General features: G+C 39.7%; 1 protein-coding gene across 1 annotated transcript; it reads left to right on the forward strand.

Annotated features, from left to right (window-relative positions):
* The first annotated feature begins 183 nt into the window (after positions 1-183).
* LOC145977924 (uncharacterized) lies at positions 184-27,999 on the forward strand. Its single transcript, XM_083110244.1, has 3 exons — positions 184-475; positions 14,231-15,570; positions 23,441-27,999. The coding sequence occupies exons 2-3, from the start codon at positions 14,236-14,238 to the stop codon at positions 23,591-23,593; spliced, it is 1,488 nt and encodes a 495-aa protein (XP_082966370.1). The 5' UTR covers positions 184-475; positions 14,231-14,235; the 3' UTR covers positions 23,594-27,999.
* The last annotated feature ends 1 nt before the right edge of the window (position 28,000 follows it).

A 28,000-nucleotide genomic window follows, 5' to 3' on the forward strand; every position in this document is an offset into this window, starting at 1 on the left:
CAAATGATGATGCCATTAGGCATTAAATATTGGTCAATTTATTTATGTTTGCTTAAAAACTTACCCGCCGTAGCCATCTCGCGCTAGTGGCCATATTTCGATAAGTCATCTAGAATTTATTCTCATTCTACTAGTCTGCTACCATACAAGCGGTAAGGGGCATGAAGAAGAAGAAGAACAGTTAATGAATTCTCAATCTTTTACAAAAGTTTTATCCCCTTGTATAAAGTTTTTGAAGCATTAAATCCTATCTGAATAACCTATCTCTGTATAAAGTGGACATTAGCTGTGGAAGAAACGTAATTGTGGACCCAATTTAAGTCCAATTTTACGGGAAACAATATTCGTATGTTGTATTTTGAGATTGTTATTGTTTAGTTGTGTGAACGATGCGTGTGTTTAGATTTTGGAACCTTCCAAACATTTGAGCAGCAAGTTACTTACTACTCCAACAGTCTCAGATTATTATATTTTGGTGAGTTTTTATATTTGTGTGCTAATATTTTGTATAGATTTGTATCGGGTTGGGAAATTCATCCACCATTTCATTTTGTAACTTTTTTTTAAAAAACATGCGTATTCATAACTACAACTTAAATTGGATTTTGTGATCGTTAGACCTATTGATTTTTATTCTGATCCTAGTTGCTAATCTATCAGTACCGTACTTTTGCTCCTCAAATAATTGCTTTGGGCCCAACTTCCGTATATGATTGGCGACAAAGATGCGGATTGTGTAATTCCAATATTGTCATGATACACGCGTTTTCGGTAAATGGAACTAGTTTACTATCCTTCGGACACATTTATTTATTTTTACAGAATAAACTACTTACTGTAATAAGTTCCTGTAGCATTGTCGAACATCGGGAAGGTGTTTTGTGTGATGTGGGAATGTTTCATAGCTGAAATTCATGTTGTTCGTTGAAAATTAATTCTCCGACGGAGAATAGCGTTTGGCGCGTACACCTTCGTACACCATCGCACGTCGTCTTCTTCTTCATGCATCACTCGTGATTGTGTTTTGTTCATGTTCATTGGGTATCCAGTGTTTCGAACTGTCTGCGTTTGCAACAAGAGTTAGAAGGGTGGCGTGCCGCAAGCTGCACGAACCATTGCCGCGTGGTTAGGTTAGTTCAGTTAGGTTAGGAAACATAGTTAAAATTTGGTGTCATGTTAGTATCAGGATCTAGAAATTGGAAATAATTGTGAACCATTGATGCTAGCCCCACGAACCATTGGTGCTAACCCCACGAACCATTGGCACTAGCCACACAAACCATTGACGCCAGCCCCACGAACCATTGGTGCTAGCCCCACAAACCATTGATGCTAGCCCCACGAACCATTGACGCTAGCCCCACGAACCATTGGCACTAGCCCCACGAACCATTGACGCTAGCCCCACGAACCATTGGTACTAGCCCCACAAACCATTGGCGCGTGGATAGGTTAGTTCAGTTAGGTTGAGATCGATAGTTAAAATTTGGTGTGTTAGTATCACGATCTAGAAATCGGAAATAATTGTGAACCATTGGCGCTAGCCCCACGAACCATTGGCACGTGGATAGGTTAGTTCAGTTAGGTTGAGATCGATAGTTAAAATTTGGTGTCGTGTTAGTATCACGATCTAGAAATTGGAAATAATTGCGAACCATTGGTGCTAGCCCCACGAACCATTGGCGCGTGGATAGGTTAGTTCAGTTAGGTTGAGATACATAATTAAAATTTGAAAATCGATAAAAGATAAGGCTGATGCATCATCCCGACGAATCATTATTTACGAAGGTGTCTGCGCCATATTGTGTGGGAGGCAAGTGGAAAGGCTAGGAGAAAGAAGTACTCGTTATGTGAAAAATTGCTCTTACTTTGATCAAAACAACGTCAATACACCTTGAGGAATGTTCCGCGAGGCACATACGTAAGTACGAATGTCAAAAATTGACGAAACGAAAAAAATAGGGGTGTTCGAAGGATAGTAAATTTTTACCCGGTAAATTTCTCGTGGCTAGAGTCTAGTTTACGTCCTTCTTGCCCATTTACAAAACCGTGCTAGCAGACAGCCGGTGCTCCGGCATCCGTAGGGTAAGTAAGTTTTCTGTCACTAACCATTCACGGGAACGAGGTATGCCTACGAGGTTAGGTTAGGCCTGTTAGGTTAGGTTCCATTAGCACTCATTTCACCCCTAAATATGTGCTTCATCATCGAAAAATGTCCTTCGTACATTCAATCACGCATATCCGGACAACATCGGATTTTCTCGATTTTCTCCTCCAGGGAATTTTTCCTCGCCTTGGAATTTACTTTGTTGAATTCCTTATAAAATAACCTTTCCAACGATATATGACACGTATTCCTTAGGAAAAGGACATAAACTAGACTCTTACCTTTCTCGTTTCGGACAAACGGCTGAAATTTGCTAGTTCATTTAATTTGAATATTCGTACTTACGTATTCTGCATTGAGAAACATTGCTGAAGGTGGCATTTCGCTTATTTCACGGAAATAAGCTCTATTTGTGACATATCGAGTAAGTTTTCTTGGTTTCTTTTTGCCTTCGGTAAAATGCAAAATGGCAGTCACAGTTTCACTACCGTACTCGGCATGCTGTGTTTCCACCCCGCTGCACCCAAAAATACCTACGTAGCCCCACAAACCATTGACACATAGCCCCATGAACCATTGACACATAGCCCCACAAACCATTTGCGGAAACGTACCTTCTTCAGTTACAAAAACAGGTGTTTGGAAACACTGACCGGGATTATGTCATCACACACAGGCTACATCCACCTGGAAGTAAATGGATGCAAGAGCTTCCGTGCATCGGTCACACATTTATATCGAAAAATATATGATTTACCGGCAAAATTTATTTATTTATTTATTTATTAATGCCTTGTTTTAAATGGCGGAGTTAAGGCCATACAAAGCCTTTTCTTCCACTCAACCATACATTTAAAATTATACATTATTATATTATACACAAAGTACACTACGTCATTTCACATAGGTCCACACACACACATTATACTCATACACACAAGTCTTAAAGCCCTGAATATAACACACAAAATACAAAATATATAATACACAAAAAACTAAATATGGAATGAAAGAATGCAAAATTTAAAATTGTATTTAAGTAACTGCAAGGTATTTTAAGAATTCGTTCACTTGCACATGCTTTTTAGTCTGCTTGACAGGAGAAGATCTAACGACTACTCTGAAGAGAGTGGCGAACACGTCTGCTAAAGGAACCGACGGAGCTTACTGCTCCAGTGCTTTCTGGCAACTGATTCCATAGTCTTACAGCCGATACGGAGAAAGAGTTGGAGAAGAAGTTTGATCTGTGGACGGGGATAGAGAGAACTGAGGAGCTGCGTGATCTGGTGTCGCGATCGTGAAATTCGTGAAGAAATTGGAAGCGAGAGAGGAGATAGGAAGGTGACTTGAAGTTGAGAACTTTGTAAAGTAAAATCAGAGTGTGCAGCGTTCGTCTTTCTTGCATACGTAGCCACCCCAATTTGAGAAAATAAGGTGATAGGTGATCCCAATATTTTAAATTAAAAATGTATCGTACGCAGGCATTTTGAACACTCTGCAGACGTCTAGCTGACTCACCTGTTAAGCCGGAATACGCTACGTCACAATAATCTAAATGGCATAAAACTAGGGACTGACATAGTTTGGCCTTGATAGAGGTGGGGAGGAACTTGCCCATACGTCTTATAGAATACAGAGATGCGAAAGCTTTTCTACACGCCGAACTTGTGTGATGTGACCATGATAAATTTCCGTCTAATACAATTCCCAAATCTTTAACAGTTTGGTTAAATGGAATGTGAGTCGAATCTACAAGAATGGAAGGCAGAATGTTAAGATCTACGTAACGTTTCAGTTTATCGGAAGCAATCAAAATTGCTTGTGTTTTATTAGGGTTAATATACATGCCATTGTCTAGCGACCAGTTAACAATCCTCTCTATATCTTCATTAACCTTGGAAATACCATCGTTTAACATTACTGGGGGTGCAGAATAGTACAACTGGAGGTCATCGGCATACAGGTGATAACGGCAGTGTTTCAAGATATTTGGCAGGTCATTAATGTATAAAGAAAATAATAAAGGGCCGAGTACACTTCCTTGCGGAACGCCACAAGTGATCTCAGATAGCGCCGAGCACTTGCCATCATAAACCACCCTTTGTTTACGTCCAGTTAAGTAGGATTTGACCCAGTCCGTTGCAGAGGTGGTGAAATTAAAAAATGATTTTAGCTTGGAAATGAGAATATCATGGTCGAGTGACTGGAAAGCTTTCGTGTAGTCCAATAAAACTAAAACTGTCGCCTGTCTGCAGTCCATCGCTTGTCTGACGTCATCGGTTATGTGAGTCATGGCAGTGCTAGTGCCGTGATTAGGTCTAAATCCCGACTGAAACGGAGCCAGAACTTCATTTGTATGTCGGCTGATTTGGTCGTGAGCAATGTATTCTAATGCTTTGGATAGCGCGGGAAGAATACTGATAGGTCGGAAGTTGTCAACGGAAGTGGCGGGGTCAGTCTTGGCGAGAGGAAGAACGTGTGCTATTTTCCACTTATCTGGAAAAATACCAGAGCGCAGAGAAAGATTAAAAATGTCGGTGATGTATGGCAATACATGAGGTAAAATCAGCTTTATTAGTCGCAATGGGAGGTTGTCGGCTCCTTCAGAACCAGATTTGATCCGACCGATTGCAGTTGCAACTTGGAACTCATAGACTGGGTTAAAATTAAACTCTATCATTTCTGTTTTGTGGTTTGCTATAGCTCTAATAGTAACATTTTTAGCATCGTTATTCATTGAATTAGAGAGAGAGAAATGTGTATTTAATTCATCAAGGGACGAAACACGAGTAGGATCTATGTTACGTTTCTCTCCTAGCCCTAGATTTCTTAAGTTATTCCACAACATTCGGGGGTTGCCTTGCATATTTAATAATTCGTAAGAAAGCCTCCTCTTTGCGTTGCGCACGGCCTGATTACATTGATTTCTCAACACGCGGTAGTTATTAAAACTATTTAAAGTATTTGGAGATTTGAGGCGCTTGTCAGATTTAAACCTGCGGTGAGCCGAATCGCGCTCCGCCATAAGTGCGAGAATGCTGTCGGTCATCCAGGGGGAAGCAGGCCGCGTGACGCGTTTTTTCTTTACTGGAGCATGTTTGTCGAAAAGGTGTAAGATTAGACTATTTAATTCATTAAGCTTATCGTTAATATTAGTGAAGCTGTTTATTGAATTCCATGGGGTTCTTGTAGCATGTTCGTTTAGTGAAGCGGGGTTAATTTTCTTTAAATCGCGGTATTCAATTATGTTTGGCTTGGATTTCGGAACATTGAGCGAGTAAGCAACGTAAATAAGATCGTGGAACGAGAGACCGCAGGCGCTCGTTTGTCCATGTTTGGTGATTCGAGAGCAGTCTCCTGTTAAGATTACGTCTAGACAAGAATGCGAGGTAGCCGTGTGGAAGGTAGGATCGAGCTTCAAAATATTTAGATTGTAAGAAGAGATAGCAGCGCGGAATTTATTTACTTCAGGTTTGTCAGTTTCTAAATGAAAGTTCAGATCGCCCAGTAATAATACATGCGAGTACATGGGAATGAGTTTAGCCAGTTCCTCTTCACAATTTACAAAGCACGTTCCAGGTGGACGGTACGCAACAGCTAGCAGTAGCTTCTGTTTGTTGATGGTAAGTTCCAGGAAAATATATTCTGTCATTCGTGCGTAGTTACCGTCAGATTTAGCCACAACCACCGCAGTAATATCTTCCCTTATCAGTGCCATCACCCCGCCACCTCGTTTCCCCAACCTGTCGTTTCGGAAGACGTTGTAGCCTGGCAAGGAGACCATGCTAGAGGGTGTGAGGGGATTAAGCCAAGTCTCTGATACAAGAATGCAGTGGAGATTCAGGGGGGAGAAAATAGCTTTGAAGCTATCGAGGTGCGCTTCGATGCTCTGTGCATTCACGTGTGACACCAACAGTGAGTTCGGACAAGTCTTCAGTTCATTTCCGAGAATTTCGGCTGTGCTGACCGCGGGGGGCGGAGTGCCAGGGCAATTAGCAGAGCGACGACCCTCTTCAGAATTTCGTCCACTGTCACCGAGATGCGTTGTTGCCAGATTAGCCATTTTTAGAATTGAGGTTTAACGAACAGAAACAAGATGGGAGAAGAAACATTAGCATACCAAAATTAAATTTAGAATTATTACTTACCCTGTCAAGCAGAATAGCATGGAGGAAAGCATCAGGGAATAACACACACACGCACACACGCACATTAGAAAACGATAACATAAACAAGAACCCGGACAAAAAACTCACACTAAACACACATGATTTGAACACATCACACACACAATTATTCATACACAGCGTATCATAACGACAAAAGTCACATATGCTCTTCATTACACTTCACACTCAGTTCGCGTTGCACCCCATCTCAAGGGAGAACGTCAAGATCCTCGGTGGAAGATATAAGGTAGCGACGACCTCCGTGAGATACGAAAATGCGCCCGTCTTGGCTCCAGGCATTGCGTGTCCCTACGCGATCCTTTGCCACCCGCAAAACCCTCTGTCGGTAGGGAGTTAGCGACTCTGTAATTAATAGGGACGAGTTCTTTAGCATCTTCTTTGACTTCCACACCTCGTTCCTGGAGCGGTAGCTGACAAATTTCACTATGATGGGGCGTTTTCCCGATCTCAAAACTTCCGCAGACGATCTTTTCGGAGGGCCAAGCCTGTGGCACCGGTCAACGTGCTCGAGCTTGATGTGCTGCAACTGAAGCTTATTTTGTAAAGTCTGGAGCACGATGCTGTCCATGTCTTCGTTGGTGGTTTCGGGGACCCCATGCAGCAAAATGCAGTTCCTCCTAGAGTACTGCGCTAGGTCATCTATTTCAATGGTGTTCGTACGTATCTGCTTGTTCATGCTCTCTAGGTCTCGCCGCAGCTCTGTCATGGAGTCGCTCGTCGATCTCTTAAATTGCACAAACTCCTCTCTGAGGTTCAGGAGTGACTTGCGGAGGTCAGCATCTTCTTGCACCGATCCATGGTTGTCTAGCAACTCATCAAGCCGTTGCTGGAATGCTTCCATAGTTTGCCCATTTCAATGAATGATGCGAGAAAACACTTCCCCGAACTTCCAGAAGTATAAAGAAACTGCATTCGGTAAGTAATTTCTCCTGTAAATTTGAAGAAATCTGTTTGTCCGATACGAGAGATTTACCCACGTTTTCTACACGAATTGAACCCGAGACCCGTCTACAATCACGCAGCAGGTTTTCTGATTATGTATAGATTTCTTCATCTCGTGCGTACGTTGAGTAGGTTAGGCGTGCTTATCATTGTTATTAATCTTGCATGTGCTTACAATACTTGTAAAAATCATTACACGGTTGGGAATGTGATTATACTGCCATGGAGGATCGTACACTTAAGAGTAGTGAGTGAGTCTCTAATGAGATAAGTTCCCTTTCATTTGGCCCGAGAATTTCATGAGGTCATTATCACGCACATGGAAAAACCTGGAACTCTCAGGGAATTTGAAGAAAAGTAAAAACTCGGGGAAAATCATCTAATTATCATTGAGTCCCAATGAAGCTCATCTGTAGGACTCAATGGATAGGTCAAGAAAGTCAAGAAATTATGCTTGAGATCAAGAACCTTTGCAATTGTTGACAGTATAGCAGTGGCGATTTGTTGCATTTAGAATGTTAGCTGCAGGCCCATGCTCAAGGTGTGGCAAGGGGCCCTTGCTCCTCACTTTGAACTACGAAATATTTAAATGTGAACCTATAAAAATCAACGAAAATAACATTGACGATATTTCAGATTTTGCAAGAATTTATATTTTCTTCCCACTCCCTGTCGTGTGGATTAACGATAATAAAAAGTGTTGCTTAAACTTCGAAATTTTGCTAAATTGTGGTAGGATTTATTATTAATTACTTTTTTTTTTTATCGGATAATTGTAATTCTGCATTTGCTTTTCTTGAGTTTTGAACTTGCGTTATTTATTTTTAACAGTTATGTAATAGCGTAAATTTCCGCCCAAAATTGTTTAAAATGTTGCAACAAATGACATGGGTTCAACATCGAACTTTAAAAGATTTGAGAAAATTGTTTACCCCCAACTTTCTACAGGTTTCCTACCATAAAATCTCCTGATGAACTAAATCGGGCAGGATGAAGAAGAGACAGAGGATGGATCTAGCATGGTTGTAAAAATGCTTTCTGCTGGATCGGCATACACCCGTTTGTTTGCGACATAATTTTATTTTTATTTCCTGAAAACATATTCCTTTGAATCCGAGATTGGAGTTTGCAGATTATGCTAGAAACTGTGCTAAGTGCCAACGAAGATGAAATTGTACTTGATTTAGTAACATTTTGTTGGGGTTGCCATCACTGATTGAGGAAAGTCTTGCTGGTTCCTCGATACTCGCCGATCTTCGTAACCTTTCGACTGATAATGGAGCGAGCGAGACCTGTCAACTCTTGACAGTAGCTAACCTAAGCAATTGTAAGTACATTGCGCTCATACTTTTATAATACGCATTAAACTCCTAAAAAGTAGAGAACTGTGAATAAGTAAGAATGAACTGTAAGACATTCCTCACTTCCTACATGGAGGAATCGCCCCTGCAGTATAGTGAACTTTCATTATTATATACCTGTGCAGTGATTCGATAAAATTGAATATTTGGAAATCTAAAATTGAATTGAGTTGTAGTTGAGATTTGTTCACTTTATTTCTTAAGAATATTTTTTACTTGCATTAATAATTAAAGTAAGTCCAAATCTCTTCTTAAAGTAGTACAGCTTCAGTTTTCATCATAACAGATCTTGGGCCAGGAGTTTTTATTGAATAAAAATATATAGGCTACACTCTACTTTACGTCCTTATTGCCTTTTGGTGGTAACCGATGGGAGTTAACAACACTGCAGGCTCGTCTTTGTGTCTGCGTTGTGAATGCATGTGCTTTGCTCGTTTGTGTTCTGCGTGGTGATTGCTTCTTTGCGTTCACGGTGCGTTGTGCATGTGTATGGTGCATGAAGAACAGGTTCCAAAAACTTGTAGATAGTGTAAAATACGTTTATCCCCAGTAATAATTTAGTGCATCGTTCAAAACCGTGCTTACTCTTCGAGTAAGTACCTTTTCCTTTTTACACTTTCTGTTCACGATAGCCCCACAAACCATCCACGTTAGCCCCACAAACTATTCATGTTAGCTCCAAAAACCATGCACGGGTAGCCCCACAAACCATTCATGATAGCTCCAAAAACCATGCACGGGTAGCCCCACAAACCATTCATGATAGCCCCACGAACCATTCACAGGGCCGAGGTATGCCTACAAGGTTAGGTTAGGTTCCATTAGCACTCATTTCACCCCTAAATATGTGCTTCATCATCGAAAAATTTCCTCAGTACGTTCAATTACGCATTTCCGGATAACATCGGTTTTTATCGATTTCCTCCTCCAGGTAATTTTTCCTCACTTTGGGATTTACATTGTTGAATTCCTTAGGAAAAGGACGTAAAGTAGAGTCTTACCAATAAATATTTTTAAATTCCCAAGTATACCTAAAGGGGGGGGGATTAAATAAATGTTAAGAATAAAGAAAAAAGTCAAGAATTTTTAATGTGTTATTTTGGTAGACACTATGTATAATCTTCTGTTTGCCGAAAGTATTCTACATATAAACACCCAGTCTTACCATATAATATTTCAAAGCTCTGAATGAAATAACAGAATATACTTTTAAGATATTATATCCGATGGGTATGTGTTACGTGGATCTATTGTGTACACAAAGCACAAAATGACCACCTTTGACCTGCACATAGGACCTGAGTTGCTGTGGCCACTCATCAATTGCATTACGCCTGTATCGAGGAGGAAATCTTCCACTGCCTTCACAAGATAGTGGTTCAAAGTGACAATACTGCATTATATCTTCTTGCCAATCATGTCTTGAAGTACAGACCACAATTTCTAGTCCAGAGAGCTGAGGCCTGCACTGTCAGATGATCCATCTGTATGGGAAATAAAGTTGAACACATTTGTCTCAAGTCACTACTGGGTTGTTTCAGCCATATGAGCTGGTGCACATGATCATTGTCTCCAGGACTGTCTCCTGATATACTCGGGCTGATGTTTTTACCCCTTTCTTGCAGAAAGGAGCTCAGTAATGCTATCATAATGTCCCATTTCCCACCACACCATGATTGAAGCAGAATATGGCCCCTACTAACTTCTGTGGCATACAACCTGTCATTCTGCAAGTTGAAAGCTGCCTCCATGATAATTCTTCTGTGCCAATTTATGCTTAATGATCTAGTAGGCAGTTTGCCTTTATTGCTTTCTGAGGCTAGAAAGTGGTCTGTATGTTGTTTGTAAGCTTTCAATCCTAGGTCACTTTGTAACATATGAGGCATGGACATTTTGAGCATCACTGATGCTTCCGTACCCTGATTTTTTCAGTTGCACAGTCCTTATAGTACGTGGCTGTCCTTGGCTGGGCCCGTCTTTAACTTTTGCAGTGTCACTGAAATGCTGGACAGTACAATACTTGAATCACTTGGGAGATATGAAGCTTCTAGAGACACTTGAAATTTTCAGTTGACTTCCCTATCTTACAGACTGCTAAACAGCCACATGGATTTCGTAACTGCCCCTATCACTTCTGTAGGTCAATTAGCAATGACTTTGAACACCACATGATGAGCCACCTCCCAAAATTTGTGTATTTGAAATTTATTTTGTGTGCTGTAAAGAAAGTGTGAAAATTCCCCCCAAAAAAACTCCTTAATTAATTGCATAAGGATATCATTTTATTCTTTAATTTGTTTTGTTATTGGCTGATACTAATAAAGTATTACAAAAAAATTACTAATAAGCCTACTGATCTGATATAAAATTGCAAGTGCTCCTTGAATGTTCGATGAATGGTTCATTCACCTCCTTAATTAATGTACATAACTGGGTGCTTGTTGTGGGTTTTGCATTTGAAAAGTAACCACCTATTTAGACATTTACTTTGCAAAACCATAACGTTACATGTTACTTATAAAATAAATAACAATATGGCAGAATATTGCACTAAATTACAGATTGTTTATAAATATATCAGATCAGTAATACTGATAAAACAGATGTACTCTGGAAAAAATGTGCTGATTCTGGAAAACTCAGGGAAAATGCAGTTAGAATTTACGTGGGAGCTCTGATTATGCACTGCAGTATTACCACCATAAATATTACATTTATGCATAATAGCATGACACAATCATGTGGCTTGAAGCGTTTTTATTTATGAAATAGTAAAGCGTTATGTGTATGAATGCAAAAGACTTGGAAATGTGATGACATTCTTAATTCAGCACAAAAGGTATATAATAAAGACCTTACTCTCTATTACCCAAATTATCTTCTTCAATGAAATCTTTTTCTGTCAGTCTTTGCTTTGGTACCCCAGTGGGAATTAAAATTTCGGTGTAAGTTCTGTCTTGCAAAGACACTTAGGGAGCAATAGTACTAGGGACGTTCAATATATAAGTTTCCCTGTGCCATAAAATATTGTGTAAAGCAATGCCATTAAAAAGAAGCACATGGTTGAAAAGCGCCATTCTTCGTCTACAAGGAACAACAATCGATTCGTGATCAGACGTGAAGGCGCATGCGCTCAAGGGCGAAAAGTAAATGCTTGTTCGGAAAACACGGGCTCGCATCATAAGGAGTTCAGAAGCATGGATGCTAAGGGTGTTCTGCTGATGGACTTTTTGGAGCGAGGAAGAACAAATAATGCTGACCGTTATTGTCAAACATTGAATAAACTGAAAAATGCAATTCGACATAAGCGACCAGGTCTCCTGTCAGCTGGTGTCATTCTTCTTGACGATAACGCTCGCCCCCCACTCAGCAGTGCAAACACAACACAAAATTGAAGAATTGGGGTGGGAACGGCTGTCCCACCCTCCATACAGCTCTGATTTAGCGCAGAGTGATTTCCATCTTTTTCCTGTGTTAAAGTCTGAATTGCAAGGTTACCATTTCAAAACAGATGAAGAAGTGAAGCGGAATGTGAGAATAGTGTTCAATAGCCAGAGCCCTGATTTTCTTGCAAAGGGTATGGACAAATTGGTCCAACGGTGGGACAAATGCCTGAATCTCTATGGGGATTATGTGGAGAATTGAGGAAGGATCCTCCTACACATGTATGTATAGTTTTCTAATATATCTTAAAAATAAAAAAAATTAGAGCATATGGAAACTTATATATTGAACGACCCACGTAGTATATTCCAGTCTTGAAAGCCAGTAAACAAGGACAGTGTGTGGATAATGATAACACGGCAGGCAGGGCCTGGCCCCTCGAGGCCTGTTGCACTAGGGAGTTTATGCACAGGCACAATAACAACTGCTACAACAAGTGCCAAGGTCATCAATGGTTCCTGCTGCCATATGCACCTTCATTTTTCACGCATGGCATTCCTTCTTTTTGTGTGTTAAATTGTGCAATTTACCCTTGTATTTTTTTTAGTGTCACTGCTTTTCGTTTACTTGAACACATGTAGCAGAAGAAATATGGCACTATAGCATGTCAAGTCAAATCTTCTATTTGCCGCATAAATTCCAGTCCCTGTGGAGGACTGGCATTGTTTACTGTCTATCCTTTCCAGTGGCATAGTGGCTGCCCCACAACCAAAATCGCTAATGTTCCAGTTCACTTAAGAGATTCATGTCATTCTGAATAATTATAAGATACATGCATATAGTTAACAGAAGTAGGAAGACAGGATGGTGCATGTTTGGGGCACAATTTAACTTCTTGTCGTGGCAGGGGTATTAGCATTCAAATTGCTTACATACACATTATACTGTTCTTAATGATATTTTCACTAAGTGCTGCATATTTGCAGCGGTTAGGGGGATGAAGGGACAGGGAGAGAAAGCACTCTATGCCCCTGGCCCTTTCTAAAGTGTAACAGTAAGAAACGCATTTACTTATACGCATGGCCATGAAATTAGGCAGGTGGCGGAAATTTGTGCTATGTCACGTCGGAGCACAACCCTGTGTGTTCGGAGGTTTAAGAGAATGTGGTCTTTGTATTCCATGTGATACAAACTGACAGTATTTGCTCGAAAGGTCAGGGATGACACAAAAGTGTCCTGGAGAGGTCTGCCAGCTGCCTGTTTTCATAGCTGTGCGTATAGTTCTTACATTATGAAGAAAGGAAGCAATATTTTTGTTACCTAACACTTCTTTAGTTTTTCCAAACTTATCATTATTTCTTTCTATTACCATGAATGATAAATACCAGGCCTTCTCATTAGTATAGGGTTAACACTTGCCTTGTAATCAAAGAGTCCAAGGTTCAATCCCCAGTGGAAGCACATTACACTGTAAGTCCAGTACTGATTAGCCTGTGAGGATAAAGTGGACACAAACTTTAATAAAAGTAACTATTTTAGGAAATTCCTTGGAAATTGCTTTAGGTTTTTACACTAGCAGGCAAGAACAGTTTTCAATGTGTGATTACAGTGAGATGCATGCAGAAGTTTTGTAAGCAATGTTTTTTATATCCTGGGGGACATGAGATTCTCATATTTTTTGAAGAAGATTGGGAGGTGACGTCTTCCTTGCTCACAACGTCCTCACATGGCACTGTTGTTTCCAGGTGCTGGAGGGAAGGAGAAAGATTGAGTTCAGATCAAAAATTTAACCTATTTAGAATTTGAAAAAATAATTTGTGTTCTTCATATGATAAAGTATGGACTAACAACTGAAACATGTACTTTTGGTGCTCTGTAACAAATTTCTCTCCATAAAAGTGCCATGCAATTCAAGAATTTGGAAACGCTGCCCTAAATGAATGTATGGCAGTGATGTACCCCTCTCATCCATGCAGTCACAATGGACAAGAAAGTAACTTTTACCCCAAATATGGTACAACTTCCTTCCCAAATTTTGGTATTGACTTGTATGGTTTCATGAAGTAGCTCTTGGAAACTAAATCAGGACAATATGAGCGCCTCTGAACTAAAAGAGGAAATTGGGGATATTATGTTATGACTGATGAGTCTTTCCTATTGGTAATTTTTGTGCAGACACGCTGTATTGAATTTTTATATTAAATCTCGCAAACACAAATTTACTGATGTTTATGTTTATTTTTCAGGCAGGATGCCCAAACTGAAGCAGCCAAATACACTCGAAAAGTTAGGACTCGAGCAAGTATCCAAAATCTTGCAGGTATCCTGTACACGGTTGGAAATATTAGAATCTCATAATGAAGAGAATAGCATGATCAACAGGAAACATAGACAGGCAGAACTCAACGAGGCAGTGAAACAGTATGTTTATGCTCTTCCAGGGCCAGTACTCGAAAAAGTTCTCGTAGATGTCATTGCTAGAATTATTGAGAAGCTGGTGTCAGATAGAAACTTCAAAGGTTTAGTTGCCGCATTGAGATGTTTGTTGCAACCATCTTTGAGGCTCGTGGACCTAGGACAGATGTTTTTTGGTGCAAGATTGTTGCGAAAAGTGACACAACAGTGTGAGGATGTCTTACCAGTGAAACTCCAACATATGTCATACTTGACACACTTGACACTCTGTAGCCGGTGTACTGATGATATTTTGTTCACTTTGGCCAAAAACTGTCCACGGTTAACAGAACTCAATATATCTTATTCAGACTTGGTGACGAACCACGGTTTGATTTTGCTTTGTGGTGGCTACAGTGATGTAGAAGTGAACGTTCCCGGTTGTAAACGTTTAGAGTGGTTGGGACTTCAAAAGTTGTGGGGTACAACGGTCGAAGGTGTTTCGACAGTGATAAACAATTTGCCGCGATTACGGTACTTGCGTTACGATCAGTGTGCAGAGGTGTTTTCGCAGTTGATTCGCAATGACTCCTTTGCTCAGAAACAATACCACATAACGAATTTTGACCAAACGTACAATATCTTTACTCCAACTGAGGATCTGATGAAGCAGGTGTCTGAAATGTGTCCTGACATTAATTCTGTTCATGTTTACATGACGGACGCTCTTCTGTTGCATCTTTTGCCTTTAAAGAACATTCAAAGTTTTGCTATTGAATTTTCTGGTTCAGTAGGTCAACAATTTCCTACCTATTTACAAATCGTTGGCCAAAATCTGACATCCCTCACTCTGAGCTTTGAACTGATGGAATATGTTCACCTTGATGCTATTGGAAGACATTGTCCAAAGTTGAAAGAACTTCAGATGATGGGAACAGAGATAGATGATAACGAGAATTTGGTGAACAGGGGACACTATTTTCAGAAGCTTGAATTTCTGAATATTTCCGTATGGGGGGATTTTGGTATCACGGGGACACTTTTTACATATTTTGTTGCCGGGAGTGCAAGACTCAGAGATATATCCCTAAATGCTGCTGCATCGTTTCTTACAGATTCTTTTTTCTCCCATTTGTTAATGCTCAACCCTTTGTCCAACATTGAAAAGGTCTGCATTCAAGGAAACCCTAGGGTAAGTTTCTGTAATAGATTTCTGATTTGACTCTTTAGTTTGTATCATGGTAAAAAGTAAAAATCTTTATTTTGGTACTTGGAGGAATGCATTCAATGTGATGATGATCTGATCACCTATGTTCAAGGCAAAGTGATTGTAGTCTGTGGTGACAAAATGGCATATCTTGACCCATGTTTTCATGAAATTCTTCTATTACTTACAACATACTGCCCTGTTTATATTCTACTGTTCACTGTGTCCAACCCTGTATGTTATGTTCATTTTGCATGCATTCCCTTATTAGAGGACATGTGTCCATAATTCCGAATTTGAGAAATGGCTAAGTTAAGTGAACTTGGATTAGTTTGCATTGGGTTACCATATAAACCGTGAAATATAGGTTTGATCACATTTCGTTCTCTTATTTATATCTTTATTTTTTAACATTTTGAAGCCATATATGTACACCATTTTCAAAAGTTACACACAATATACAGTGCATTTAAACAGTGTTTAAAGTATCATGAACAAGCAACATAAGGATTCTTGTAATCATTTCACCAGAAAAACAATTAATGCACACATACAAGTTTTTTTTCTTTGTGCATAACATTGTAATATCATACTGCATGCAAAATGAACTATATATAGAGGGTTGGACACAGTGAACAGTAGAATAAAAGGTAAGTCAAAATGATGGACCCGATTACAGAAATTTATTCTGTGAAATCTAATAAACATATGTTATTGTGAGACATGTGCTTCGAAAGGTTAACTTTCAAAGTTTAGTTTCCAAGCAGTGTTTCCACTTTCTACCGCTAGGAGTCAGCAGCGAGCAGGAAAATGGCGTTGACTGGAGAACAGAGATCTTTCTGTGTGCTTAATTATCATGTGAACAAGTCTGTGATTAGTGTGCAACGGCATTTCCATACCAAATATCGGAGAGAACCACCTACGGGGAAGGCCATTCGTAAGTGGTATGAACATTTCAGAGATTCGGGCTGCATCTGTAAAAGAAAATCGACTGGCCGTCCGTCGACTGGGGAAGAGACAGTGGAACGAGTGCGCACATGTTTCGTGCGGAGTCCACAGAAGTCCACCTACCGGGCAGCAAGAGAACTTTAACTTCCACAGAAAACTGTCTGGCGGGTTCTGCGGAAACGTTTACAAATGAAACCCTACCGCTTGCAACTAGTTCAAGCCTTAAAAGACACTGATTATGCTTTGCGTGCATCCTTCTGTGCTGATTTGCTCGCATTATTGGAAACGGGTGGGTTCTCTGAGAGGTTAATTTACAGTGATGAAGCAACTTTTCACCTTTCAGGGAAAGTGAATAGACACAACGTAAGGATTTGGGGAACTGCTAACCCCCATGAATTTGTGAAACACGAACGCGATTCTCCCAAAGTGAATGCCTTTTGTGCCATTTCCCATGAAAAGATTTATGGGCCCTTTTTCTTCCATGAACGTACTGTGACAGGACTTGTTTTCCTTGATATGCTGCAACTATGGCTCCTTCCACAGCTTGCAGAGGATAGCGCAGATTTCATTCTCCAATTGGATGGTGCCCCTGCGCATTACCATGGAGGATCGACCTCTCCTTCATTGGCCACCTCATTCCCCCGACTTGACTCCATGTGATTTCTTCATGTGTGGTTTTGTCAAGGATCATGTTTACGTACCACCACTTCCAACAACATTGGATGACCTGCGTGCCCGCATCACAGCAGCCATTGCTGATATTGACCGCAACATGCTACACAAGGTTTGGCAGAAGATAGACTATCGGCTTGATGTGTGCCGTGTTACGCAAGGTGCTCACATACAACACTTGTGATTTGTTTGAAAAAACTTTGACAGTTTACCTTTCTTAGCACATGTCTGACAATAACATTTGTTTATTATATTTCACAGAATAAATGTCTGAAATCGGGTCCATCATTTTGACTTACCCTGTATAAACAGGACAGTATGTTGTAAGTAATAGAATCAATTTCATGAAAACATGGGTAAAGATATGCCATTTTGTCACCACTACAATCACTTTGCCTTGAACATAATGCCAGGTAGGTGATTAGATCATCATCACATTGAATGCATTCCTCCAAGTACCGAAATAAGGCTTGTATGTCCAAGGGGATTTCTTGCATGGCCTCTCATATACGGTCCTTAAGATCAGCTAGTTTTGAAGGCTGTCTAGTGAATATATCTTATTCAGACTTGGTGATGAAGCACAGTTCGATTTTGCCCTGTTGTGGCTACAGTGATGTAGAAGTGAGCGTTCCTGGTTGTAAACATTTAGAGTGGTTGTTTGAACCATATCTGGGGTATCCTGTGGTTGGACAGCTCTGGAAGGAGAAAGACCTTCACCATGTTCACATAGGAGTTGCTGTTATCTGCAATAGCATGGCCTTTCTGGCCCTCCAAGGAATATTGCCAGACAAAGCAGTGCCACACCACACTGTCACATGTTCACAAAATGGCATATCTTTACCTGTGTTTTCATAATAACATATTGGTTACGTGCGTGTTACTCACTATCTATAAACAAAAATACGTTAGAGCATTCAAATTGGTCTACTTACGTAAGTGAGTATGTATTCTTACGTGGACGACGTTTCGGAAGCTTTACTGCTTCCTTCCTCAGGTTGTCGTTTTCAGCTCGGAATATCAAGCCATGTCAGAGAAGTGTTATGTAAGGATACTGGGTAAAAGGTTCGGGTTAAAAACGCTTCATAGTGCTTGACCTATACAGAATTAAAACCACATTGCTAAAAACCCCTTAAAACTCACAATAAAACATGTAAAACTACCGCTGCGGTAAACTGGAGTGGCCGTTGAGAGCCTAAACTCCCTGTCAAGGTGAAGCGAGCGGGCAGATGGCACCGCGCAGCGGAGTGGTACTTCCCCTCCCACGATAAATCCCTCCCCTCTCTTTTTCTTCCCCTCGTCACCAATCCAAGGAAAATTCCCGTTCCACCTCGGCTGCTTTCCTTACTTCCGATGTGACATGGAAGCCCATCGGGGCCCTTTTATTATTCAAATTGTCCCACTTTTTAAAAAAGCTAATCCATACGTCATCTAAATTGCCCTCGTCCCGGTTCAGTTTATTTCTGTGTCCCGCGCATATCAATGCCGTTTCGTACACGTTCCTATCCAATTTACTGTTACTTTTTTTGACAACCTCTCTTTTTATTATTCTATGCCCACTGTTTATTATATGCTCTGCAAGCCCCGTTTTCGGATCGCTTTCTTTGATGTTCTTATCATGTTCGCCCCATCTAATACGCATGCTCCGGCCGGTTTGTCCAATATATTCCATCCCGCAATTGCATTCAATTCTATACACCCCTTTTTGTTCATCAGGGTTATCTCGGATTTTTATCCCCCTCTTATAATCCGTGAAATGCTTTTCAATATTTCTAGGTGCTCTCGTCCCGCATTTCACACCATACTTTTTCACTGTTTTTTCAATTTTCTCAGTGAGCCCTTTACAGTACGGTATCCCAACATAGTTAACTTTACTATCCAATCCTCCCTCCTCTTTTTCCTCCTTTTCTAATCTGCTATCAGAATCGGGGTTCCCCTTTGAAATATTCTTCCTTGCTCTCCTAGCTAACACGTTCATTTCATATTCGGAAAATCCATTCTTCATTCCTACCTCTATTATCCACGATATTTCTTTTTCTTTTTCTACGGCATTATTGCATAACCTCTCAGCCCTTATGAAAAAGTTTAAATAAACATTCGATTTGACCCTACTTGAATGTTCCGATGCCTTATTAATATAAAGACTGCCTGCCAGGGGTTTGTGAAACACCCCTGTCTTTATCCCCTTATCAGTTTTAGTAACACTTAGGTCCAGGTAGTTGATATTACCTTCCACCAAATTCTCCCTAGTGAAGCTTATTCTGTCCTCTTGTTTTCCTAACTCCACAAAAAGGGTGTTAAGATCTTTTTCTTTTCCAACTACAAGGATATCGTCCACATACCTACAGTAATATTTTATGTCTACTCCCACCCTTTCCATAACAGCTTTTTCTAAGTAATGCAAGAAAATGTTTGCCGCAAAACCCGATATCGGGTTGCCCATCGCTAACCCTTCTTTCTGTCGAAAAATCTTATCGTTTACGCGGAAATAATTGTACCCGGTTACAAGAAAAAACCACCTGACATATTCCCATGCTACCAATATATCCACGCCATGGTCTAGTAGCCATCTTTGAAGGCAGTCACCGGCTTTCTCTCTCGGTACACTAGGGTACAAATTTGTTACATCAAAACTGCTAATTTGGTCATCCCTCCCGATTTCTAAATTTTCAATTGACTTTTTTACCTCAAAGGAGTTTTTAACGCTATACTGTAAAGAACGAACGGTTTGTGAAAGAGGAGGTTGTTATCGCCACGGAGAAAATTATCGGGAAGTTAGACGAGAAAGAAGATAAGTCCAAAGTCAGGCAGGGTGTAAGTGAGATTATCGATGAATACATGTTGAGTCAAATTAAGAGAGGGTGTGTTTCCAGGGGTGGGAATAGAACACAAAAAGAGAAAAATGACCGGAGAATTAGGGATGACTTAAACACTGTGAAAAAATGGGCCAAAGATAATAATGTGTATCTCATTCGATCTGACAAAGAAAATAAGATGGTAGTAATAGAAAAAGGCGTATATCAAAGTAAGTTAGAAGAATGCTTTCTAAATAATGATTTCGAAATGGTTAATGGGAACCCAATTAGTAAAATTAGAAATGAGATTAGGCGTGGGATAGAAACCAGCATAACCTTAGGCAGCGGGGAAAAGAAGAAGCTCATTAAAGAAGTGAAGGAGGGGAATATCCCCACAGCATTCGGCATTCCAAAAACGCACAAGGCACTGATCCCACTTAGGCCAATAATCCCCACCTATGAACACCCAGGTTATGGGTTGGCAAAGGAATTAATTAAAAGAATGAAGAAGATTAATGTTAACACCCAGTATAGCGTTAAAAAACTCCTTTGAGGTAAAAAAGTCAATTGAAAATTTAGAAATCGGGAGGGATGACCAAATTAGCAGTTTTGATGTAACAAATTTGTACCCTAGTGTACCGAGAGAGAAAGCCGGTGACTGCCTTCAAAGATGGCTACTAGACCATGGCGTGGATATATTGGTAGCATGGGAATATGTCAGGTGGTTTTTTCTTGTAACCGGGTACAATTATTTCCGCGTAAACGATAAGATTTTTCGACAGAAAGAAGGGTTAGCGATGGGCAACCCGATATCGGGTTTTGCGGCAAACATTTTCTTGCATTACTTAGAAAAAGCTGTTATGGAAAGGGTGGGAGTAGACATAAAATATTACTGTAGGTATGTGGACGATATCCTTGTAGTTGGAAAAGAAAAAGATCTTAACACCCTTTTTGTGGAGTTAGGAAAACAAGAGGACAGAATAAGCTTCACTAGGGAGAATTTGGTGGAAGGTAATATCAACTACCTGGACCTAAGTATTACTAAAACTGATAAGGGGATAAAGACAGGGGTGTTTCACAAACCCCTGGCAGGCAGTCTTTATATTAATAAGGCATCGGAACATTCAAGTAGGGTCAAATCGAATGTTTATTTAAACTTTTTCATAAGGGCTGAGAGGTTATGCAATAATGCCGTAGAAAAAGAAAAAGAAATATCGTGGATAATAGAGGTAGGAATGAAGAATGGATTTTCCGAATATGAAATGAACGTGTTAGCTAGGAGAGCAAGGAAGAATATTTCAAAGGGGAACCCCGATTCTGATAGCAGATTAGAAAAGGAGGAAAAAGAGGAGGGAGGATTGGATAGTAAAGTTAACTATGTTGGGATACCGTACTGTAAAGGGCTCACTGAGAAAATTGAAAAAACAGTGAAAAAGTATGGTGTGAAATGCGGGACGAGAGCACCTAGAAATATTGAAAAGCATTTCACGGATTATAAGAGGGGGATAAAAATCCGAGATAACCCTGATGAACAAAAAGGGGTGTATAGAATTGAATGCAATTGCGGGATGGAATATATTGGACAAACCGGCCGGAACATGCGTATTAGATGGGGCGAACATGATAAGAACATCAAAGAAAGCGATCCGAAAACGGGGCTTGCAGAGCATATAATAAACAGTGGGCATAGAATAATAAAAAGAGAGGTTGTCAAAAAAAGTAACAGTAAATTGGATAGGAACGTGTACGAAACGGCATTGATATGCGCGGGACACAGAAATAAACTGAACCGGGACGAGGGCAATTTAGATGACGTATGGATTAGCTTTTTTAAAAAGTGGGACAATTTGAATAATAAAAGGGCCCCGATGGGCTTCCAGGTCACATCGGAAGTAAGGAAAGCAGCCGAGGTGGAACGGGAATTTTCCTTGGATTGGTGACGAGGGGAAGAAAAAGAGAGGGGAGGGATTTATCGTGGGAGGGGAAGTACCACTCCGCTGCGCGGTGCCATCTGCCCGCTCGCTTCACCTTGACAGGGAGTTTAGGCTCTCAACGGCCACTCCAGTTTACCGCAGCGGTAGTTTTACATGTTTTATTGTGAGTTTTAAGGGGTTTTTAGCAATGTGGTTTTAATTCTGTATAGGTCAAGCACTATGAAGCGTTTTTAACCCGAACCTTTTACCCAGTATCCTTACATAACACTTCTCTGACATGGCTTGATATTCCGAGCTGAAAACGACAACCTGAGGAAGGAAGCAGTAAAGCTTCCGAAACGTCGTCCACGTAAGAATACATACTCACTTACGTAAGTAGACCAATTTGAATGCTCTAACGTATTTTTGTTCTGTGTTTTCATACATATATTCTTCTATTACTTACAATATGTTGCTCTGTTTACATCTTACCATTCATTGTGCCCAATCCTGTAATCTATATTTTATTGTTTATAAGGTGGCCTGCTGTTGGAATGAGGATAAAGTGAAAACAAAAAGTTAGGGTATGTTTGTGGACCTCACGTGTGCTACTTCCTTCTTCCCCCTCCATGCAATGAAAGTAGACTAAATTTGCCTCCTCGACTCTGCTATACTTTCGGTCTCCTTTCTCATTGTTGGATGTTTCTTGTTTTACATCACTCACTCTTCTGTCTCTTGGGGCAGAATGTACGATTTTAGGCTGACATTTATTTACAAGCAGTGGTGTGTCCTCCCATTTGGATGCCCATGGGAACACCCATGTGTATGTAGGCTGTTCCTAAAACCCAGAACTTTGGTCGAATAATCATGAATCAACCGCTCACTACTCTCAACCACTTGAGGAACTTCTTTATTGAATTACAGTTGTTAGTCTGTGACATATTATATACAGTGGAATCCCTATTTTAATATACTGGATTTCACATTTTTCTCCATTGTACATTTAATCTTCATGTTTCCACTAGAACAATAATCCATGGTGCAGTAGCCCGTGAGGACCAGGGCCTGTTTCATGCCCACCTGCCTCAGCAGAAGTGGCTGGTCATCCAACAATTATGGGGTGGCTTGAGGTCAGCACTACGAATCCCCAGTTGTTGTTGTAGGTTTACATGACCGGGTTACGCTACTCAATCGTAGCTCCCCAATTTCCTCACGATGGGTGGCCACCGGTCCCACACACTGACCAAAATCTCAGGAGAAAAGTTGTTATACCTCCCCAGGAGACTTGAACCAGTATGCATCCCATAGCCAGAGTCCAAAGCCTGATGTCTTAGACCATACAGCCATGGGGCAGGACTTCAGATAGAGCAAAATGTAAAATTTTCTCGGATTTTTAATTTTCCCACAATTACATTTTTCACCTTAGTTTTCCCGAAGAACATTAACTTGAGGTTCTATTGTACCCATTTAAACGCCACCTTACAATTCATCTTAGTACTATAATTATTTATTTTGCAATTTCTTTTTCAGGTACCGCTGACACTAAAAACTGCTCGCAAGTTATTGCGAAATTGCCACAATTTGGAGAAACTTGCAGTTGCCAGATGGAGAGTTTCCGAGACCGAGTTCAAGGCATTCAGAAAAGAAATGAAAGCAAATAACTATGATATATTAATAATATAATCACTGAGAACCCTTGTGTTGTTTGTGAAATATTATATTAATCTACTGATGGTATGTACAAAACATTGTAAACTGAAGAATATTGAAGATTCTGTTAATTTTTAGGTTTTTATAAGTTGATACATGGATTGAAGCTTGGCTGACAATTATAGTGAGTAGGTGCTAAGTTGTTTTAATGTTGTTGATTTTTATAACTATATTGGTAGTGTTGCTTGTGCATAGGATGCATTATAACTATTATAGATTGTAAAATACTTGTGTATTTATCCTGTTTTGTATTGTGCAGTTACATAATACCGTTAACCTTAGTTTGCTTCAAATCTGTGCTGGTTTCTCTATTTGCTAGCATTTTTGACTTTCATATTCCCAGCAGGTGAATACAATGTGGTGATAGTTAGTTCTGTTAATATGTGTCACAGTGTTGTTATATTTACTTTTACACATATGAGTGATTTCGTTCTTACATTTAAAATTACACACCTAAAGTGTATAAAATATACCAGTGTCTCAACTTTTTCAGCACTGTAAGTGTTATTTTTATTGACATCGCGTTTCTGTGTATTTAATTGGTTTTGATTTGCCTTTCCATCAATATAATTCTTTACAGAGATGGTACCAGAATCTCATTGGTGGGGGATACTGTTTTAATGTGGTTGACCTCATATCCAATGCAACAGATGAACAATTAAATGGACAAAATTCACTTCCCTCTCTTCAGTTTGTTGATAGTCTAAAATTCATAGTAATTCTCATATTTTATTGCAACTTTTAGCCATTATGGTAAGAAAATTGTTTGAAAGTTAGAGGGAAAAATGAAGTTTACATTCTGTATGGAAATTTGTCAAACTCTGCCATAAGAAAAATAATGTTTTGAATTTTCTGGATGTATGTGTATACAAGTCCAAAACTGATAACAGGGTAACGAAGTGGAATAGAATCTGATGTCATTTTTACATCTTACACTCTACTTTTTGAATTAACTCGAATTTTCTTTTGGTTGTTCAGATACAGTACTAAAAATTTAATAAATTTGCCATCCTCAATATTTTTAAAAACTTAGAGGCACATTGTACATTATAAAAATATAAAAACATGCTACAGATACATTAATTTCTTTGAGATACACTACTAAAAATTTAATAAATTTGTTCAGATATGTTTATTAGTACATTTCTAATCATGAAATACTAACACTGGTAGTTGCTTTTTCTTTTTCATTGTGATCAACATGTTCACTATTGCTTTTGGGTTATTGGAGGCAGTGGCGTAGCAAGGGGTGGGAAAAGTGTTTGACAGCCTGGAGCCTCGCGTCTGAATGGGCCTCGCATCTCATGGAGTTGATTCAAAAAATGTGTGGGGAAAAAGATGGAAGAGACCTAATTTTTGTAAGAAATAGAATTATAACATTGTTTTTATCTGGCTTATCTTCTAGCTAGACGTTATAATACATCAAATCAGGGGCATAAAATACAGGCAGGTGGACTCTAAGCCTAAGGGGGCCCAGAAAAAGTAAAAATTATTGTCATATTTCTCATGTAAAACATTTACGCAAAATTTCACTATAACTTGCGTGGACATTTTTACCCATTTATTATTTTCTCGAATAAAAAGCAATTTGTCTTGTCTTTTCTTCTTTCTCTCGACCTTGCACTCTCGATTTTAATATGTTAACAATAAAGCACCCCCAACTGCCATGAGGCAAGTGTGAGGCATTTAAATGCTTGGGTTGTTTGCAACTCAAGAAAGCAATGGATAACATAAGCAATTCTTACTTCCTTCCTACATCTTCATATTCAGCTCCCGGAAAACGAAGTAAGACATTTTTAGGGTGAGTGAAATTATTAAATATCATTTTCTTCAGTCATTTATTATTATTTAAATATGATAATTTGCAGACATATCCCTGAAGATTTTGTATCGATTCACATTGAGATTTCAAATTTAAAAATTGATGGGGCCTCGGATTCTAATCTCGCCCAGGGCTTCGCGGTATTTGCTACGCCACTGATTGCAGGATACAGATTAAAACGGGGCGAGGGTGTTTGGAGCTTTTAACCTCCTCATTGTGTGGTAAGAGCACATATATTTGTATTTCTAAAGTGGAGCCGTTCTTTCTGCTGGTATTGGATCCATCCTGTTGCTGCATTTCTTCACTGAGGAATTCAACATGGGATATTCCGACTGGGGGATACACAGTCTGACTTCAGTGTGATGGATAACTTTTTTCCACGGTACACAAAAGGATGAAGAAAATGGTTTCATGTACCACCTGTAAAGTTGACATGTTCATGACAGCCCTAAACTTGTACACCTTCGGAGAATATTTTGAACTCTGTTCCTTACTGGTAGTTTTGTTGGTAAAATCTACTTAGAATTTGCTATGAATGCAAACTAAGCTCTTTTTTAATTATACATTTTTTTCAAGCTGTATTGTATACGAGAACCTAAAAATAACTTCAGGAACACATGTAGGGTTAGTGTTTCTAACAGGATAATCCTGTTGAGACTGACGTCTTCTGTTCATATTTGAATGAACCAAGTCAATATGTGGAATATTTTTACTGAGTGAACTGTGCTTGTATATTTTGGATGAATTTTCAGTCTAATTTTGTACGTGTGAATGTGTGCGTAGTGTTTTCTGTTGTAAACCAATTAGAAGAGGGTTTAGTTACAATAGGCTGACGAAAGACAATTTACAGTGTCTCCAAGAAGCAACATAACAATTGGTAGACAGGGAAAAGAAATTATTTGCAATGTGGAAGAGTATGTTGAAAGGAAATGTGGCATCAATGGGCCTTACTTATTACCAGTTACGCAGGTTGTTAAAAGAAGAGCAGATGTCACCTGGATTAAGAAGTACACCATGTCCCAGATTGAAACAGAAGTTGACGAAGACTGGCAAGCAGGAAAATAAATTGCAGGAAATCATCGGGAAAGAGTGAAACCTGTAATGAAACTGGACATGCTTAACCTTAATGCCATCTGTGCACATGTATATAAATATCGTTATTGGAGTGAAATCTCAACTTAGGAAAAGTTGGTCTGTTCTTTATAGGTGCATAAAATTTAATGGGAGAAGAATATTATTGGAGCAACAAGATATGTGGCATTGTCATTTTCTTCATAAAATCATTAATGTTGCAGATGAAACCTGGTTGAACACTAATGACATTGTACACATATGGACTGATGACACTACTTAGTCATCTCTGAAGAAACATCTGGGAATGGGTATCATTGCTGGTTCAATGCATAACTTTATGGTCATTTCAGTCCAAGAACAGTGGCGACTACCAGGAAGAAATGAATGCTGCGAATTATAGAAGAAAAAAATATTGCAATATATCCCTCCTAGCCAACCCTTGACAGTGCACCTAACCATTCGACACACATTGACAAACACCGCACAGTGTCATCCAGGAAGGCAGAGGTAATCTCTTAGCTCTAAGGCTATAACATAGCATGTGGAAAGCTGAACTGTTGCTCAGGAAGCAGGACATATCGTGGTTCATCTCCCATCTGCCATGAAGCTAATCTGGGCACAGGTCAAAGGGCTGGTGGCACAGTAAATCATGATGCCCTATTTACCGCAACTAAAATTTTGAAATTGGCAGTATAGGCGATGTGACAGCACAAAGGTTGTGTTCTGCTGTGGAACACACACAAAGATCATTGTTGAATCATGGATAAAAGAGGGAGTTGCAGAACAGTAAGTGGTCAATTGTGTCATTATCCCCAGGGATAAAGGCATTTATAGCAGCTCAGATGAGTATAACAGTGTTCCAGTACTTACCAACAGTGACGAAGACCTTGGTGTAGCATTACTACAATGGTATCCAGTAATCCACAATGATTTAATTCCTTTTCTTTCATTTAAGTTCGTTTTTTTATGGAGCTGGTTTAAAACATAAATAATCTCCATAACAAATTTATTATTATTGTGCATGTGAATTTTGTAGAGAGTTAACTGTATTCTGTTTTGTTGTAATCTGCTGAATTCCGTAGCCAAGGCTCAGTATTATCCATCTCAAGTAGCTTCCTTAATTGTCCTTATGATATGGCTCGCCCTCAGCCTCCCAGTAGCATAGTAGGTGTACTGGATGCAACTTAAACTGGCGGTTGACCTTGATGAATATTTCTGGCCCATTCTGTCCCCCAATCATCTTCGGAGGTGTGTGGCTCAATGGGTGTCAACAAACTCAGTTGTGAAGTAAAAGCTGCCAAGCCTACTTCTGTTTTTGCCAGTTGTCTATTTGCATGTTTGTAGAGTGTTTCCATGTGAAACTCCCTCATGTAGGACCACGTGTGCAGTTGTACCATTAACACCCCGCTAATTTCTGGTGCTGGCAATATCGTTGCCTGAGAAGACTCTTTCATGACAACATGGTGGACTCAACGCTCATTTGT

Source organism: Lepisma saccharinum, chromosome 24, assembly GCF_977018435.1.
Source record: "Lepisma saccharinum chromosome 24, izLepSacc3.1, whole genome shotgun sequence".
NCBI classification, from domain to species: Eukaryota; Metazoa; Arthropoda; class Insecta; order Zygentoma; family Lepismatidae; genus Lepisma; species Lepisma saccharinum.

Excerpts from the sequence above, each read along its gene's own strand:
- LOC145977924 (XM_083110244.1), top strand. The coding sequence starts at position 14,236 with ATGCCCAAACTGAAGCAGCCAAATACACTCGAAAAGTTAGGACTCGAG. Across the intron at positions 15,571-23,440 it reads GCATTCAAGGAAACCCTAGG|GTACCGCTGACACTAAAAAC; the intron begins GTAAGTTTCTGT and ends TTTCTTTTTCAG.